The sequence below is a fragment of the Sprattus sprattus genome, assembly GCF_963457725.1.
Source record: "Sprattus sprattus genome assembly, chromosome: 14".
Classification (NCBI taxonomy): Eukaryota; Metazoa; Chordata; class Actinopteri; order Clupeiformes; family Clupeidae; genus Sprattus; species Sprattus sprattus.
The window spans coordinates 12,948,526-12,967,264 of record NC_137912.1 but is presented as its reverse complement, the minus strand read 5'-3'; the positions used below and the strand labels follow the sequence as shown (position 1 = coordinate 12,967,264).

General features: G+C 44.7%; 1 protein-coding gene across 1 annotated transcript in view; it reads left to right on the top strand.

The window, feature by feature from the left end:
- The window catches only part of sema3c (sema domain, immunoglobulin domain (Ig), short basic domain, secreted, (semaphorin) 3C), a 42,140-nt gene extending 27,099 nt beyond the window's left edge, over positions 1-15,041 (top strand). Inside the window, 12 exon segments of the mRNA XM_080851845.1 lie at positions 476-595; positions 1,248-1,390; positions 1,569-1,683; positions 2,196-2,265; positions 3,448-3,592; positions 3,962-4,184; positions 5,603-5,691; positions 6,310-6,351; positions 6,623-6,780; positions 7,579-7,646; positions 13,356-13,486; positions 14,636-15,041. Of these exon segments, the coding sequence (XP_080707971.1) occupies positions 476-595; positions 1,248-1,390; positions 1,569-1,683; positions 2,196-2,265; positions 3,448-3,592; positions 3,962-4,184; positions 5,603-5,691; positions 6,310-6,351; positions 6,623-6,780; positions 7,579-7,646; positions 13,356-13,486; positions 14,636-15,037 (1,706 nt within the window). The 3' untranslated portion in view covers positions 15,038-15,041.
- Positions 15,042-18,739: the final 3,698 nt, after the last annotated feature.

Below are 18,739 nucleotides of genomic sequence, written 5' to 3'. Positions count from 1 at the left end.
AAGGGAAAGAATAAATCCATTGCGAAGTGGCTTTCCTGTCTCCACTCTGGCCATAAGGATGCATAAAGTTATTTTAACATGTTACTTAGATTTGGAAATTCCCCTTTATCCTGCATGCATTTCTCAACCCATCTGCGAGATGACGCAAATACACACACGCACGCACACACACACACACACACACACACACACACACACACACACACACACACACACACACACACACACACACACACACACACACATACACACACACACACACACATACACACACACACACACACACACACATGCACTCACACTCACACACACACGGTTTTCTTTTTGGCTGTCTGTGATTGCAGCTGATTCGAATATGTCTTTGCTATTGCAACATTTAATCTGGTATAAACCGCTGCAGCTTGTTGGGACACTCAGCTGGGATTTTGCGTCATGTGGCAGATGTGTGAGACAGTGTCTCTCTTGTTGTCCTCAGACCAGGAGCTGTTCTCCGGCATGTACATCGACTTCATGGGCACGGATGCCGCCATTTTCCGGAGTCTGACCACCAGGAACGCTGTGCGGACCGACCAGCACAACTCCAAATGGCTGAGCGGTGAGAAACGCACAACAACGCCAAAATTCCACCTTTTATTGACTGATTCATAACACACTGTCATAGCAGAACAAAGTTGGTAATATTTTAGAGGCCAGGGGCGATACCCTAGAGTAAAGGCTATGGTGTCAATGAAAAGATGAAGTGTCAGTGTTATACGAGAAAATGCGGAGCAGGTCCCAGGTCAGTAGGGCAAATCCATCTGCCTGTGGCAACCCTGGGAGAAATAAACCTGCCTCGCTAACTCACTGAACAATGCACTCATAATAAATCAGGGCCATCCCCAAAGTCCATCTGAAAAAGAACAGAGCTGTTATTAAACATTGCCGCATATCGAGCCTTTTATATGATTTTGCTTCTCCCTCCGCGTATGTGAAGACATCAGTACTCTCCTCCCTGATCTCTAACAGTAATAAACCCCATCTGTTGTTGGCCAGGGAGAAAAAAAGAGCAAGTAACAATAGCAGTATCCATCTCTTTTTATTGCTTCTTCACTCGCATGTCTAAAAAGACCTCCACTTACACACCCCCCCCCCCCCCGGATTCCACATTCAGTGGCTGCTGCAACCAGCTGGACGGCTGTTTTTTGTTTGTTTGTTTGTTTGTTTCACCAAGCCTTGTTTGTTTGTGTTTTGTGCGTGCCATGATGCAGAGCCCATTTTCATTGACGCCCATCTGATACCAGACGGGTCCGACCCCAACGACGCCAAGCTTTATTTCTTCTTACGAGAGCGGCTCACGGACAACAGCGGCAACACCAAGAACATCCACACCATGGTGGCGCGAGTGTGTCCAGTGAGTGTGTGTTACAGGATGTGTGAATCACTAAAGTTTTATGTGTCCGTTTTGTCTTTGTTTTTGTCAGTGGGCAGGAAGCTTAGCTACCACTAATTCATTCCTTGTTTTTCTGTCCTTGTCGCGCCCTTATTTTCTCTCTCTTTTTCCTCGCCATCTTTCTCTCTTTCGGCTGCAGAATGACACTGGGGGCCAGAGAAGTCTGGTGAATAAGTGGACCACCTTCCTGAAGGCCAGGATGGTGTGCTCAGTGCTGGAGGAGGATGGCACAGAGACCCACTTTGATGAGCTTGGTGAGTGGAGAAATGACCAATTTTCCCCTGTTAGATGCCTTCTTAAAAAACCTTTTTTCAGTGATTGCGTCAGTCCTCTGTATTTCATATCATGGCAGTAATAGCACGATAGCTTATCGTGATAGCCTCTTCACTGTCTGGATTTGGGCCAACATGTCAGCAACAACTCCAATGACGTTTTACAAGCCTCTACTCTAGAGATGTTTACAAGCCAAATACCATACTTTTCTTCATTGTTTGTACTCTTCCTGTGAACCAGCTGATGGTTTTTCCTGCCTGAGTGTTGGCACGTGTCAGTTTCTGAGGCTGAAATTTAGGTGGAGTAAATTCCTATCTATCTAACCAACATCTAGAGGGCTTAATGAATAACCTCATTCTGTGTGTGTGTGTGTGTGTGTGTGTGTGTGTGTGTGTGTGTGTGTGTGTGTGTGTGTGTGTGTGTGTGTGTGTGGGGGGGTTGTCTGTGTTTTGTATATTGAGGGACATCACTCATATATTGTTCTGGTTTCCAGAGAGTGTCTTTTTACTGGAGGCCGACAACCCCAAAGGTCTGCTGGTGTTTGGCGTCTTCACGTCCACAAGGTAAAGCCCTCGCAGCTCGCAGCTCTCACCGATGACCGCATGACTCATGAGAGCGTGTGTGTGTGTGTGTGTGTGTGTGTGTGTGTGTGTGTGTATGTGGTTGTTTGTGTGTGTGTGTGTGTGTGTCTGTTTGTGTGTGTGTGTGTGTGTGAGTGAGAGAGAGAGTAGGGGAGTCTCCAAGAAGAGGTGTGGACAACATCTTGGGACTTTTCAGAACACACCTCCCAGAGTCTGCAAAGTGCCTTATTACACTATAGCCAACTCTGACATCTACTGCTCCCTTCCACACTCCAGACACTCCGTACATCTCTCTGGCTCAGCGGAGACAAAGGCAATAAACAGCGTGTCTCAAAGGACCATTAACAGAGTCCCAACACTTTATGTAGCGTGATCCGATACGCTCGCGAGACATGTTTGTTAGGCAGGAATTCCACTGAAACACACTTCAGTCTCCATGCCAGTGCTTGCTCCTCGCACGAAAGCTATAATTATGACCCCTCTGAGTAGCCATAGTTCCTGTGTGTTCTCCACAGTGCGCCCGCACTAAAGGCGGCGTGGTGGCGGAAACGATGTGGTCGGCACCACTGGAGCGTTCTCTTGAGAGAAAAAAAGGGAAAAATAGGCAGGGCTGACGGTCCTGTGGCTGGATTGTGTTTGGGTCTAGTTTCCACCACTGGTCTACAGTCTTGAGCGGGGGAACCATGGTGGTTCTTCTCTCTGATGCAGGCCAAGGCAAACAAGCAGAGGGTTTGGGTAGTGGGTGAATGCCATGTTGAGGAGTCTCTGTGAGCCTCAGAACTTTGTTATTCCTGCTCGCACATTGGAACTTTTTTTTTTTCTTTTTGCCCATAATGCTTTTTTTTGCATGGTCAGTGTTTGCTCGCCGAACAATGGTCCACTTGTGCGTCAGCGTCACTTAGCACACAGAGTCCAGCCAACACGCAACAGAACCCTCTGGGAAAAGAGGAGAGGTGTTCTGTTCTTCTGGGAGAGAGAGAGAGAGGGAGAGAGAGCAGCTCCAGCGGGTTTATGTGACATGGTTCTTCCTTGAAATCCTCCAGGCTGTGTTCATGAAGCTTTACCAAGGGGGAGGATGGAGACATAGATATCCTAGAGGTTTCATTCCTTCTTACGGTCTACCACAGCATCTCTTAACATTGTTTGTCCTGTTTTCCCCCCCAGCTCCGTGTTTCAAGGTTCAGCAGTGTGCGTGTACAACATGGCTGACATCCTGACCGTCTTCAATGGGCCGTTTGCCCACCGGGATGGCCCCAACTTCCAGTGGGTAGCCTTCCAAGGACGCATCCCCTACCCAAGGCCAGGCACCGTAAGTTCCAGCCTCTCAGATGACTTCTACTTGTTTAGGTGGTTCTATAGCTCCATTGGTTGACAGTACAAATACACATAGCATTCATCATGTTTAGATTTTATCAGATGGGGCCAAAACTCAGTCATTAACAAGATTGATTGGGAGAGTAGGCATATGAGAAAGGCCCGAGGGGTGGGGGAATCGGACTCAACCATTTAGGTAGGGGAGTCCAGTCCTTCTTCCCTCATGGACCACAGTGAGAAGGGGGAGGGACTTCACCTTTTCATAAGGTATCATGAGAAAGTTGGAGAAAGTATGTGTGAACTGTGACAGGATTAAAACGTTTGAATTCAACCCCGTTTCTCTCTCTCTCTCTCTGTCCTTTAGTGTCCTGGTGGGGCTTTTACACCCCACATCCAGAGCACCAAAGAGTTCCCCGATGACGTGGTGACGTTCGTCAGGAACCACCCGGTCATGTTCAATCCCATCTACCCTGTGGGCAGGAGGCCGCTACTGGTGCGGACACACGCCGACTACAAATACACCTCCATCGCTGTGGACCAGGTCACAGCAGCAGATGGCCAGTACCAGGTCCTTTTCCTGGGCACAGGTACACGTGCACACTGTACAACACTCCAGTGAACACATACCTGTCATGTGTTTAGGTATTAGTGGTATAAATTCCAGCTCCTCTCGTGAGCCAGATCATTTTACCTAATTTACCATAAAGAGTTGGCTCTGTTCACTCCCAAAGGGCTCTGTGTGCAGCAGGTTTTATGATCCTCTGATCATCCGTCAACAAGATGAGGTTCAACTCGCACTTTTCAAATGTACCCCCTGCTCATGGCTGTGCAGCCAAATAGATAATAGTTGTTTATCTTGAGTCACTCATTTTTTACCTGAAACATCGTTGTCGTATGGGCTTTAGATACTCCCAGACTTTATGGAATTTCAGCAGTGGCTCATAAAAGGATGTCCTGTCTGTCACCCACAAAACACTGTTTACATGCAGAGAGCAAGCAATTTACTCTATTCCCTGTGATATTAAAGCAATCCCTCCCTCTATGCTTTTATATTGACCATAATCGTGGAGGAATGTGCTGCGGATATGAGCCGGAGTCATGCAGCGGGGCCGGGGGCCAGTTGGGCGCGTGGACTGTGTTGAATGGCAGGGAGAGAGAGGGGAAGCCGGGGAAAGGGGCATGATATCTGGCGGCAGAATCTGTGCTAGCGGAGCACCGCAGGAACCGGAGCGATGGCCTGCGAGGCCTTGTGTGCATTCGGACGCTGATGGCACAGGGAGTTGTTCTGCACAGCTGTTTGTGTTTACGGCTCCCCACACTCCCCTTCTGTCCTCTGCTCCCTGCTTCATCACTCCATCCCTCCCAGATTCCTGAGCGGGTTGCCAGGAACGCCGGACCAGGCGGTCGGGTCGCTCGGCCAACAGGCTTTTTGCTCCTTCATGTTTTTGGGGGGAAAGAAGAGAGAGGGTTTTTATAATAGGGGATTTCCAATGTTTTTGTTTTTTACGGGACCATGCTTCTCTTCCTCTGCTTCTCTTCCTCTGCTGTCTGCTCTCTCTCTCCTCTTTATCCCCTCCCAGTTCAGAAAGGCTGTCCTGATAAACAAGGAGTCACTCTGTTTGTGCACCTTAAAGTTTATTCCTGGAAAAGAGAAAAAAAGGAGTGAAGGGATCAAGAAATGCCTGCTCATTTTCATTCTCCATTCAAACTTTATCTCAGTGTCAACTCAGGAGAAAGAGGGAGGGAGAAAGACAGGGAGAGAAATAAACATTTCTGTTTATTCAGCTCAGTTTATGTGTGCACGTCAGCCATGTATACTAAACCCAACCTTATATGGCTGCAACCACTCGTGCCTCTGTTGTGATTCTTCATACGTGGGAGAGTCTTTTGTACTATTTCAATACAGCTGTTCCATTGTCTGTTCATTCTTTCTTTTTCTCTTTCTTTCTTTCTTTCTTTCCTTCCCTCTCCCTCCCTCTCTCACTCCATCCTTCTTTTCCTACAGACAAAGGCACAGTCCAAAAGGTGATCGTCCTGCCCACAAACGGTTCCCTGGATGAGGATCTGATCCTGGAGGAGCTGGAAGTGTTTAAGGTCTGGGTTGCCTTCGTTCCTGCTCCCCCCACACACACACATCGCACACATCAAAGGCTTGTGGGCCTGTTGCTGCTGTGTGTCAGGTTGGGGTGCGGTGGGGTGGGGTGGGGTGGGAGAATGGGCCATGGGGAGGGTATGGGAGAACTGGAGGATAGGTTGGCCACGGGCACAAAGGGCCGAGGCCGATAGGGTGGTATATCCCATAGTTAGCCGTCTGGATATCTGATGGTCCAGACTGTTAGAGTGGCGTGAACTTCACTGATATGTTACAGCTTTTCTGCTAAATACCAGTATATCCTCGCCAAAGCTAGCTTATCTTAACAGGGAAAGTCCGGTCCTGTTGTTTGATCAGTTCTAGGGCTTTATAATCTCCACTTGCACCTGGAGTTTAGCATCGCTGCTTACGAGAACACTCCAGCTACTGTGTTTGCTACTGTGGAGTCTATGCCGCTCTCAACCAATAGCTTGGAGGGTTTTAATCGGCATTCTTCACAGAGAGCCTGAAACACAAAAACAAACCTTAGGTCAAAGCGCTCATGGTTGATTATGTGGTTTGAAGGCTTGCCATGCCAGGGATGGTTTTCCAATTTGCCTTGTTTGTTTGTTCTGTTCCAGACTGGTGCTGCCGTGACCAATTTGCGAATCTCGTCCAAGAAGGTAAGTTACAGCAATCAGCCAGTTGCGGAGGGCCTCTTGCATTTCATTTAACATAGAAAAAAAAATTCATAATTGTAATGTGGTTCGCAGTTACTGTATCCTATAATGCTTGGACCAAAAATGAAAAAAAAAACAAGAAATTTAACTCTGACACAGTGGCAAAATAAAGCAGGGAGCTGCAATTGCCATGGTGATTAAGTTCATTTTGCTGTCACTCGCCGGGCCAAGGAAAATAAACAGCCGCCTGACATTTGAACTGTTTGCTTTGCAGCAACAGCTATATGTGAGCTCGGAACATGGCCTGTCCCAAGTGTCTCTGCACCGTTGCCATGCCTACGGTGCAGCCTGCGCCGACTGCTGCCTGGCCAGGGACCCCTACTGTGCCTGGGACGGACTTAGCTGCTCTCGCTTCTACCCCACAGGGAAAAGGTAGGCCTACGGAACCGTTTTTACTGGTCTTGGAAATTTCATTCAACCAATTAGCACTTGCCATTCTGGGACAATTCCAGGAAATGATGATGAATCACCTATAGTACTGTAGGTTTGAAGGTTTCGCAGATATTGTTTCAATATGTTCTAAGTTGCGTGCGCATGAGACAGAGGATGCAGTGTAGTGCACACCCAGATACAGATTTGTCAATGGAATGCTTTGTAATGCGATGAAAACATAGTGCCCAGCTAGCTCCTATTTTAGCATGTGACAAAGAATGGATTTCATTCTTGGCAGCTTTCGCGCGATTTGTAATTGGCGGGAAATGGCTTCATTTTTCATATTCAGTGCCCTCTCCGCCACCCCCCTGCTGCTATTCTCAACAACAGCTGCTCAGGGGAAATCACAGTCAACCACAGTTCAAGTTTGGTTTGGGTTCAGAACTAAGAAGCGGCTGCCCTGGTCCTCAGAGAACGTGCGGGAAATGTATCCGTCATACCATTTACTTATCCTGTTGCTTTTGGTGTCGTGTCGTATCTGAGAGAGAGACTACTGTGAAATTCACCTCACACTGCAGAGTTTCTCAGGCTCAAATGGCATCCTCTCTACTGTTGACACAACCTGGTACACGAGAGGCGAAAGCGCTACCCGCAAGACATTAATTCAGTGTTTCCCTTTGAGCTAGATTCTTTGTAGATCGTGTGTTAGCCACATTTAAAAAAACAGCGCTTGAAGGGGAACGATCTCTGTAGCGTGACAGTGATGGATTACAGTGCTGTTGTTTGTGTATTCCTCAGGCGCAGTCGGAGACAGGACATCATCCACGGCAACCCACTTACCCAGTGCAGAGGCTTCAATTTAAAGGGTTGGTTGACATCCACGTATCATTCCCTCCCCTGCCTCTCTTCCATCTTTCTCTCTGTTTGTTTGTCTGTCTTTCATTCTGTTGGACCTCTTTCTCCTTCGTTTTCTCTCGATCATCAAAATTTCAAGTCAAATTAAGGTCCAGGGAGGTTCAATTCTATTACACATCTACAACAACCCAAGTTGTGCCGCAGGGCTGTGCAAGTTGTGCCAGAAGACTGAGTAAAACAAGACTCTCCGTGTCTGCTGTCTTAAGTTAGATCCTCTCCTCATCAGCAATGCGTGTGTAAACGCATTAAAACCAGACCAGCTGAGCATGCCCCCCCCCCCCCCCCCTCCCCCACTCCCACTGCCTGCTGGGAAACAGCTTCACATATGGGAGGACCCCATTATCATCTCTGAGTGTGCTGTACTCTCCCACAGATCTCTCTTCCACATTGCCACTCCGCTTCCTCCACCACACGTGGAGATCCGCTTCGGGGACCCGCAACACATGTTCAGTTGCGCCTGCTAATTAGTCTTAGTGCTGTCATCCATCCAGCTGAATGACAGCCCAATTGTCTCGAACCAGAAATACCAGATGACACTGTCGATAATTAGGCAAATCTCTAACCCCACACCACCAGCCAACGCTCAGGGCTCTGGGAGGCTGGGAGTCCCAGAGGCCTGAGGCTTGCGCTGAAAGGTGCAGGGGCCTGGCGTGGACTCTGCTTGCCCCCGCAGTCAACTTTGACCCTACTCTTCAGGACACACACATACACACACACACAGAAACAGAGTTACTCACACACACTCGCAAATGCACACAGACACATTCACACTTCCTCACTCGCAGCTGTTCAGTGTACACTGTAAAAAAAAAATCTGTAAAAAAACAGTAAATTACTGGCAGCTACGGCTGCCAAACAAAAACCGCAAAATTAAAGTAAAACATCCTAATTCAAATAAAGTGCAAAAACCCTATATTTACAGATATTTCCATTTAAGGATTTGCAGAGAAAAACAGTTTTTTTTTATAGATTTTTCCTCAATTAATACAATCAAACACCATTAATAAAGTTACATCCCTAACAGTTTAGCAGAGAAAAACTGTTATTGTACAGATTCTTCCTAATTTATTACGAGCAAACACCTTTTATTAAGTTAGGGTACTAAAAGTATAGCAGAGAAACACTGTTATTTTACAATGTTTTCCTCGATATTTAAGATTAAAAACCTTCAATAAAGTGGCAGCCCTAACAGTTCAGCAGAGAAAAACTGTTATTTTACAGATTTTTGTATCTATTATTAATATCGAACACTTTCAATAAGGTGACAGTACTACAAGTTTAGCAAAAAATGCTGTTATTTTACAGATTCTTCCTAATTTATTACGAACAAACACCATTCATTAAGTCAGGCTTCTTTAATTAAGATTAAAAATCTTCAATAAAGTGGCAGCCCTAACAGTTCAGCAGAGAAAAACTGTTATTTTACAGATTTTTTTATTATTAATATCGAACACTTTCAATAAAGTGACAGTACTACAAGTTCAGCAAAAAATACTGTTATTTTACAGATTCTTCCTAATTTATAACGAGCAAACACCATTCATTAAGTCAGGCTTCTTTAATTAAGATTAAACACCTTCAATAAAGTGGCAGCCCTAACAGTTTTGCAGAGAAACACTGGTATTTTACAGATTTTCCCTCATTTATTACAATGAAACACCTTCAATTAAGTGACGGCAATTCACATTTAGCAGAGAAACTGACATTTTCCAGATTGCTCCTATGATCAAACACATTCAATAAAGTGCTGACACATGCTCAAGATTGTAAAATGATGGTTTTATTTTGGAAGACAATTATTTCAAACATTGACTTGCAGGGTTTGTGATTGAAGAGTTTCAGGTGATGCAGAGTTTATTGATGGAGTACAGACGGGGAACAGGACACAAACAGAGTATACAAATCAACGAAAGGGTTAACAGACAGAGTTCTAACACAAAGATCTAGGAACATGAACTAAAGATCGCACAGAGTCTCACTCTGGCTACTGTGCGCAAGGGCAAAGAACAGAGGTACACGGCTACAGGCCGGACAAGACAGTCACATTACTCCCGGTGCCGTATGCACGGCACTCTGGATAATGCAGTCCTAAAAGTCTGCCGGCACCGAAATGGCTGACTCGGAAGCCAGCAGACAGGGAGCTTGCGGGGCTGGACGCCCACGGACAGAGAGCTTGCTGGGCTGGAAGCCAGCTGACAATGGGGTTGTAGTCGCCGGTGGCCGGAAGGCGGAATCCCAGGGACGTAGAGTGGGCCACAGATTTAGAAGACTTGGGCAAAGGTTTCACCCTTGTAGCGACGAGACCAAACACGGAGTGAGGGGAGTGCAGGTTATATATAGGAGTGAATCAGGTGTGTGTGATCATGTGATTTGGGATCTGAATGCAGTGCAGCTGGGATGGTGAATGATACTGATGACATGCAGCTGAGAGCATGAGTGAGAGTGAAACAGGTGTATGTGCTTGTGTGATTGAAGGGGGCGTGGCCGGAGCGGAGCTCAGCAGGAACATCACAATAGCCTCTACCCACAAAAGTTAAAACATTTGACTTCAGTCTCATATTAAACTACATGGAGTGAGTCAGTCCATTGCAAAGTAATTTCCCCCTTGTCTCGTCTTTATTGTTCTGCATTGCTCTGGGCCAGCCAGATCCAAGGTTAGGTCAGGTCAAAAGTATTGGGACACCTGATCATCACACATATATGAGTTTCACGCACATCTCATTCCAAAACTACTCTATAACAGTTGCCTCTCTTATAGGAAGTCTTTCCACAAGATTTTGGAGTGGGTCTGTTGGATTTAGTGCCCATTCACCATTAGGGAATTTGGACAATGCTCTTGTGTGACTAGACCAGGCTTGCCGATGCCGTTAGAATGGGTCCCAAATATGTATAGTGGTGTTTAGTTCAGGGGTGGCTTGATTTTAACCGAATGAACAAAGTGAGTCTGTGACGGGGCACCTGTGTGACCCACCACTGCAGCCTGTAGGCTGCTGCTTTTGTGGACTGGGTGAAGGTGTTTTGGTGTGTGTGTGTGTTACATGTTTGATGTTCATGTCTTTGTTCAGTTAAAATCAGCACACATTCAATGTCTTGTCTCTGAAATTTTCTGTTTATTTAGTTTAACAATAATCATATTGTCATATTTCATACCGTTTGTCAACCGGTGTTTAGTGTCTAAGTTTGTGTTGTGAAGATGGCGCGATATATGGAGTTTATGTTTAATGAGATTTGGCTGCTTTATTATGTGTCGGCTATGCCGGCACCAAGCCTAATTGCTACCATGTGTAGTCTGTGTTTCCTAGTTGATTGGGAGTTTGATTGTTTAGGTATGGCTGCTGTGAGCCACAGGTGTTGGTGCCTTGCTGATTGACACACCTGAAATCAATGATTGGTATGAGCCAATTCAAGGTGCTTGTCAAGGCTACTTAAACTTACCTTTGTTCTTTGTTCAGGAAAGTTGCCAGTTTAATAGGACGTAAGTCCTTGGAGCTCTCACGATGGGCTAGTTACCTTGGTCCTTTTATTTGCTTTTGTTTTGTTTCGTAGTGAGAGTGATCGTGTTTAATAAGGACTCTCACTGACCAGTTAATGGTCCTTTTTATACATGTGGTCTTATGTGAATTGCTTATTTGTTGGTGGCTTCATGCATTTGTCCTTAGTGAAAACTGTATTTTTTATATTGATTTAGTATTGTCAGTGTTTTAACTGCCTTTGTGCCTTATTTGGGTTAATAAAAATACCCATCTTTCTAACATCTTCAACCTCCTGAGTCCTCTTATGAGTAACATCTTGCTCTAAGCGTGAAGGCTATCCCGACCTTTTACAGAGTCTTATCTTATCAGGATAACCCAATCAGCCAGCAAGATACGGGAACCTGTAACTAATATCATAGGTTGACTGACCTGTCAGTCTGACACAATGCGCGCACCCAAGACTATTTTGTTGCTATCATATGTCCATGGTTGCTATGGTAAACTCTGCTAAGTCTGTGCGTGAAAAACATAAACTAATACTTTCCTTGACTGGTCCACACATGTGTCAATCATGACTGTAGACCAATGAGATGCAAAGATATCCGAGTGCACAACAGAGAAGGTGGGATGTAATCAGTAATTCACGTGCATTTGTTTTGCCGTTTAGCCACGCAAGTTTTGACAGTTCTATAACGTAATGCAGGTGCACAACAAAACACATTTATTCTACATCATCATGGCTTCTAAAAATAAAACAGAGAGCCAGCCCCCAAAAAGATTGTTTTTATGGGGTAACAGTAGTATTGGAAGAGCTTCAACGGTTGGATGACGAGAAGATTGAAATAGAGTCTGGTATAATCAAAAAGCAGCAAAAGTCACGGAAGTGTATGGAGGGCTCACCGATTATTTATATTCTAACTTTTGATTGGGATGAGATATCAGTTCCAAATTTGTTCAAGTGATGGCATACCCTTGGGGGCACACAATTATATGACAAAACTGGGCATTTCTATTCATTTTCCTACTTACATCCACAGTAATCTAGATGTAAATGAAAAAAAATAGGGAGCGCCTACATTTTGGGAAGGTTATCGACATCTTTCTAAAATTTCAGATATCATATATGGTACTCATAGCTTGACGGGTACTCTGTAACATCAAATTGAAATTTTCCACCATACTGTGCCTAAAACTCAAAAGTAAGCCTTTACATTTGGGCATGGAATTTTTAGGTCATTTAGGAAAAAACATCAAGGTTCTAACAGGTTAAATGAAAATGGGTTTGCAAAAATGTTTATGCTGAATTAGTGAAGAATTCACTGTAAATTTACATAGAATCATGCTAAATTGTTAGTATGTACATAAACCATAATATAATGAGCTACATATTAAATTACAGATTATCAGTGTAATTTTATTTACATTTGCATGTATTTCAGAAAAATGGAAAATGTATGTATAAATAATACAGTTATTTTCTGTAAAAAAAATTGAAATCCATGTAATTTGTCATTATTGGCATTATCCTTAAAATAGGAGTCGTGTTTTTAATTTATAGTTAACCTCCATTATTATATGTAGTTTTGTATACAATTTCAAAAAACAGAAAACCACTGTAAAAATGTAGAGTTATTAACTGTAAAATTAGGTTGTTTTTTTACAGTGTAGCCATATGTCAGTTTGAAAATTCCAGCAAAGCCAGTTGCTTTCCCTTATGTCTGAATGGGAGTGTGTGAGTGTGAGTGCATATGTGTGTGTGTGTGTGTGTGTGTGTGTGTGTGTGTGTGCACATGCAGATGTGTGTGTGTGTGAGTGTGTGTGTATGAGTGCACGTTTGTGTGTGTGTGTGTGTGCGTGTGCGTGTGTGTGTGTGAGTGCATATGTGTGTGTGTGTGTGTGTGTGTGAGTGCACATGTGTGTGTGCACATGCAGATGTGTGTGTGTGTGAGTGTGTGTGTATGAGTGCACGTTTGTGTGTGTGTGTGTGTGCGTGTGTGTGTGTGTGTGTGTGTGCACGTATGTGTGTGTGTGTGCGTGTGTGTGAGTGCATATGTGTGTGTGTGTGTGTGTGTGTGTGTGTGTGTTAGTGCATATGTGTCTGTGTACGTGCATGTGTGTGTGTGTTTGTATGTGTGTGTGTGAGTGCATATGTGTGAGTAACCAAACGACTCCGATGTCTCATTTCAGCCTACAGGAATGCAGCGGAGCTGGCCCAGTACGGGATCAGGAACAACACCACCTTCCTGGAGTGCATGCCCAAGTCTCCGCAGGCCTCCATCAAGTGGCTCATCCAGAGAGACAACGACCGGCGGAAAGAGGTCAGCCAGCTCCTCGCTCAGTCAGGATCCCTCAGACGGTTTCCATTTTGCACTAATACGTGTTGTGTCAGAGATCGCATAACACACGTCACGCCCCATCGTTTCGGCCTCTGTCAGTTCTGCTTTCATGTTGCGAAGGGCTATCGCGCAGGACACATGCTATTTGTTCGCGTCCGACATCCAGATGTTCGTGTCAAACTTTGTCAAAACAGTCTGGTGAGATCACAGCCTTGACGCGAAAGGCCTGTTCTGCTCTCCCTCTCCGCGCTCGCGTTCGCTCCTCTAACAAGGGCAGTGTCATGGGTGGCGTTCCATACGAAACTGTTTCAGATGTTAGAGTGTGTGGCTAATGAGACGAGCCCCCTTGGGCCCACGTTTTAGCTGTAAATGACACCTCCTGCTTTTGCAAACTGTCCCTTGAGGGGAAATAACGGGTCAGTGAGAGATAACGTATGCTGGGAGAGTGCCGAAGCAGCTGCATCTTTTATAGCTTTGACTTTAACTTGGGTTTTATGGCTCACATGAATGTCGTTCGTGACTGTGGTTAGAGAGTTTGGAGGGCACCTTGGTCTTGAGTTGATTATCAGAGTGTTGAGTGTTATCAGAGCCTCAATGCCATTCATTATTTGCAAATATGGGAGAGTCTAGACAACAAACAATCAAACAAACAATTCAATAAATACATTAATGAAGTTTGAAAATATCCCACGTTGGAATGCTGGTTACAACCTTTGGACTTGTAGCCTACAACTCCTCAGTAGAAGTCTTTTTTCATAACTTCACTTTAATGAACTTTGGATATATCCTGCAATGAATTACGTGAAAAGGCTTGACTGATCAAGTTCTGAAGGATATCACGTAGATATAATCCACAGAGAAGCACTGAAAGTCATCCTCCAAATATGAGGCCAATCAGATTGTTGATTGTTGTAGGGTGACGCTGTTTAACAATGTGTATTACTAGTAAGTAGTTTTATTCAGGAAAACCACCTCATGTCTGTGGCAGGACAATTACTACACAAGGATAAAAAAAACGACACTTTTGGTGTTACATTGTTTCACCTGTAGTCACCTCTGTTTGTGACATAGCTTTGATACCTTTATGCCAACCTCCCTTGATTTCTCCTTCCCTCTTCCTCCCTCCTGCAGGTGAAGCTTAGCGACCGCGTGGTCTCCACCGAGCACGGCCTGCTCATCCGCTCCGTGCATCCCTCCGACCAGGGCCTCTACTACTGCCTGACCACCGAGAACGGCTTCAAGCGCACCGTGGCCAAACTGCGCTTGCGCGTGCTGAGCGAGGCTCTGGTCAGCGCCCTGACCAGCAAGCAGCAGTCACCCTGGGGCTGGGCGGCGGCGCTGCACCCCAAGGCCCTCGTATCGGGCTTCACCCCGGCCGACGCCCTGGCCGTGCAGCAGTACTGCAAGGAGCGCAAGCAGCTCCAGAGCCTAGTACCCGCCACTAGAGGCGACCTGGGCAAGCTGGGCAAGCTCAAGCCGCTGCTAGACCGCACCAAGAGCCGCAACCGAAGGAACCACCAGCCCCCGGAGTAGGCGATGGGAGGGATGGGATGGGAGTTGGGAGGGAGATGGAGAGGAGGACAAATGGGGGCGGGGGGGAGGGGGGGGGATGATTGACTGAGCATCTGGGGAATGCCTTTGGTTAAGCCGCGCTCCAATGGACTTTTTTTTTTCTACATGAATGTTATGGGCTGCCCCCGCCAACATTGGGCCCACACATTGGAGAAAGAGTGATGGCAATACTGAAAAGAGAGAGAGTGAGAGATAGGGAGAGAGAGGGGAGCTTCCTGCACTGCCTCTACAGTAGTCTTACGTGCATGAGGTACTCAATGACTGTGACCTATGCCAGCATGAACACACACACACACCATAAGCATACCCACACTCATTAACACACATACATACACATACACATACACACACACTCACACATGCACGCACACACACCATAAGCATACCCACACCATAAGCATACCCACACTCATGAACACACACACACACACACACACACACACACACACACACACTGACACTGACACACACACACACACGGTTGTTCCACCATCTGCACCCGCACGTGGGGCACATATGTGCAGCGGGTAAAAAGACACCTTCCCTTTCAGGAAATAGCAATACACAATGAGACTACAAGCAAGCAAGCATGACATGGTGTCTACAGAGCCAGGCTGCCGTAATATTGGCTTCAAGTAAAAGAAGGTGTTGGTCCATGCATATCAAATATGTGCCGTGTTTGTCCGGAGATGTCGTACTTGCATGCTTTAGATGAAATATGTTTTTCTTCTGTTTTGACAAGCATTCAACAAATGCACATTCAACATGATTACACAGTACAATTTGTTTACAGATATTAAGCACTCCATGGCAATACTTGCTACCAAACTACAGGGTTAGCTTCAAAATAAATGCCATTTGTATTACCCTTTTCGCCGAAATCTACTCTAAGACTTGGTTTACAAAGACTACAAACACACAGGTCTTCCAAGAGAAACTGAACCATACACAATTTACTCCTTTATAAGGGGCTTTCGGACAAAAAACCTTGTTTCATCTCAACAGGCCATCCCACTCTACCATGGATGATTTGGCAGATCCAAATGTTCCCTCTGAAAGAACGTCTTACCAATGGAAATTAAAACATGGTGGACAGGCCAAAGTACACGAGCTCTCAGATGCCGCCCAGATGTCCAACACAAATGTGTGTGTATGTGTGTGTGTAGATGTAGGTGTGTGTGTGTGTGTGAGAGTCAGGCTTCAGAAAACCACTGACAGGAAACCACTCTCTGGACTCACGCTTTATTCCTGGTCCTCAAACACCTGTCTGTGTGCATGTGTACACACACACACACACACACACACACACAATTACAGTGCATATGTGCCTTCACACATGTATAAACACCTGTATGCATGCATGTATGCATTACTCAATGGGAACTTTTTGGTGGACATGAGGCTTCCATGTAAAAAAAAAGAACAAACCCAATTTAATTTAGCAAACCTGAAATAGCATGGCTAAGGTACGAGCTAGGTCCACTTTTTAATCTTAGTGCCATATAGGTACTCTTTTAGCTGTCTAAGATTGGATTGACCAGAATTTATGTTTTCACCAAATTCAATGTATGGATTTCTGAATGACAGTTGAATCATACACCACGCAGCATTTAAAGTGATGTGAGGTCGCTGAATGTTTCCTTTTTAGGTCAAACGCTTTGTTATGCACATTCTTGCCATCCAGCAACATGTTTATGAGCATGAAGGCCATCTTCCTATTTGTGAATCACTCGCTTGTGTCCCAGTCTGTTTAGACTAACAGGTATAGAGGATGTAGAAAATATTAGCCTTTGTTGTGTGTACAGTTTTTATTTTCATTAAGATTTGCGTCGCTGTAACTTATGTCATTTTTGTAAAATGTTGAGTGTATGTTTGTCAATAAAATGTGGTAAAGTGTAGATAATTTAAGCATAATCTTTCAACTATTTTGACAGTATCTGCAGTTTGCAGAAGGTTATACAATACATTTCCTTGTGACATTTTAAATCATAATGGGTTTTTTCCACCGTAAGTCAAAATGCATCAGTCATTGATGGCAGAATCACCACTTTTTTGATGCAGATGAAACTGTCTTCACAGTGAATGTCAAGATTCCTTTCAGCTTATTTTGATCATCAACTTTTGTGTATTTCTATTTATTAATGTTACCAATGCCTGAATAAATACTGTTAATGACTAAATGGACTCACGGTGAACCCAGGTTTAGATTTTTCTGCATTTAACATGTGGATTTCATACAAAGATTACATTTTTTTTTGTCTATCTAGGTTGTTTACAACATGGACTAAAAGCTCTCTATATAACAACTGACCTCACATGTAATTTAATCAATTAACCATTAATTTGTTCTCCGACCTTTATTTAGACTTAGATTACAGATAAAACATAAGAAATGAAACATCTTTATAACATCATATTACATCATAAGAAAATGTACAAATTGAATTGGGGAGGTTTGTGATCAAACTTTCGAATAGTCCATAAGAAGAAGGAGAACAGATTTTTAGAGAGTGTTAAATCATTCCAAGAGGTTGAGGCATTAATTAAATAGGCTTATTTTCCAAGCTCGGAGTGAACATAAGGGGCCGTGAGTGTTAGCTAGTCATTAGAACGGGTTAGGTAAGGCTTATTTCAGATCAGCATCGTTGTGATGTAAACATTCGGTCAAGGGCCTTGTAGATAAACAGATTGGTTATTTTGGCTCTCTGCCAGAGACATCCAATCCACTTTAGCATAAAGGACTTTAGCATGAGTGCCACGACTATCACCAGTGATAAATCTTGGGGCAGAGTGATCGACTGTGTTCAGGGGTTTGAAGGTGGAAGGAGCTGCATTTCTATAAATTATGTGACCATAATCACAGACACCGACATGAAATCATTTTAAACAATCCTCTTCCTGGTAATCAAAGGGAGGCTTGTTCTGTTTCTCAAAAAAAAGGCAATTCTTTGTCAAGGTCTAATGACAAGATTTTTATCATTACAATTAAATGTGAGTTTCTCATCCAGCCTGGTGCTAAGGCATGTATACTCAGTAACTCTCTCAATGTGTTCATGTTAAAGTTAGACAGTCTATACGTGCAAACTATTATAATAAATATTTCTAGCTCTAGTAAACCGCATGAACGTTGTTTTTAATTTGCATCAAGTTCTAGTTTAAGATTCGTAAGTGCTTCCTGAAGAGCATTAGAGAAAAGTTGCAGGTTCTCAATGGCAAGTTGAACAAAGTAAGCAGCACGAGCATACACAACAGCATCATCAGCATGAAGACAGCCATTTTGCAACCACCTCTTGATGCTGGGATGGCTGTCGCTTCATGTATACATTTCACTTCTCCCAAAACATTGAGCTCTATCTCACCCTCCTGTAAATGACTGCGGTGTAAAATGACCACAATTGTCAGCCATCTGCATGCGGATCAGACTATTGACCTTTCATCCAGACACTCCACTTACCCCAAACCCAGACATCTTGACTCAGCATGACCTCATCGGCCTTACCGGCCCAACCGTTGGCAACCAAAGCCCGTAGTGGTCTCTGAGGTCAGTGAAGATGACTGAGGCCTAAGGTCGGGTAGGAGTCATCAGCCAGCCCCGCTCACCCAGGTAAAGCGTCTCCCGGCTGATTCCTGTCGTTGAGCCAAACGCACAGAGACGGCAGCCGG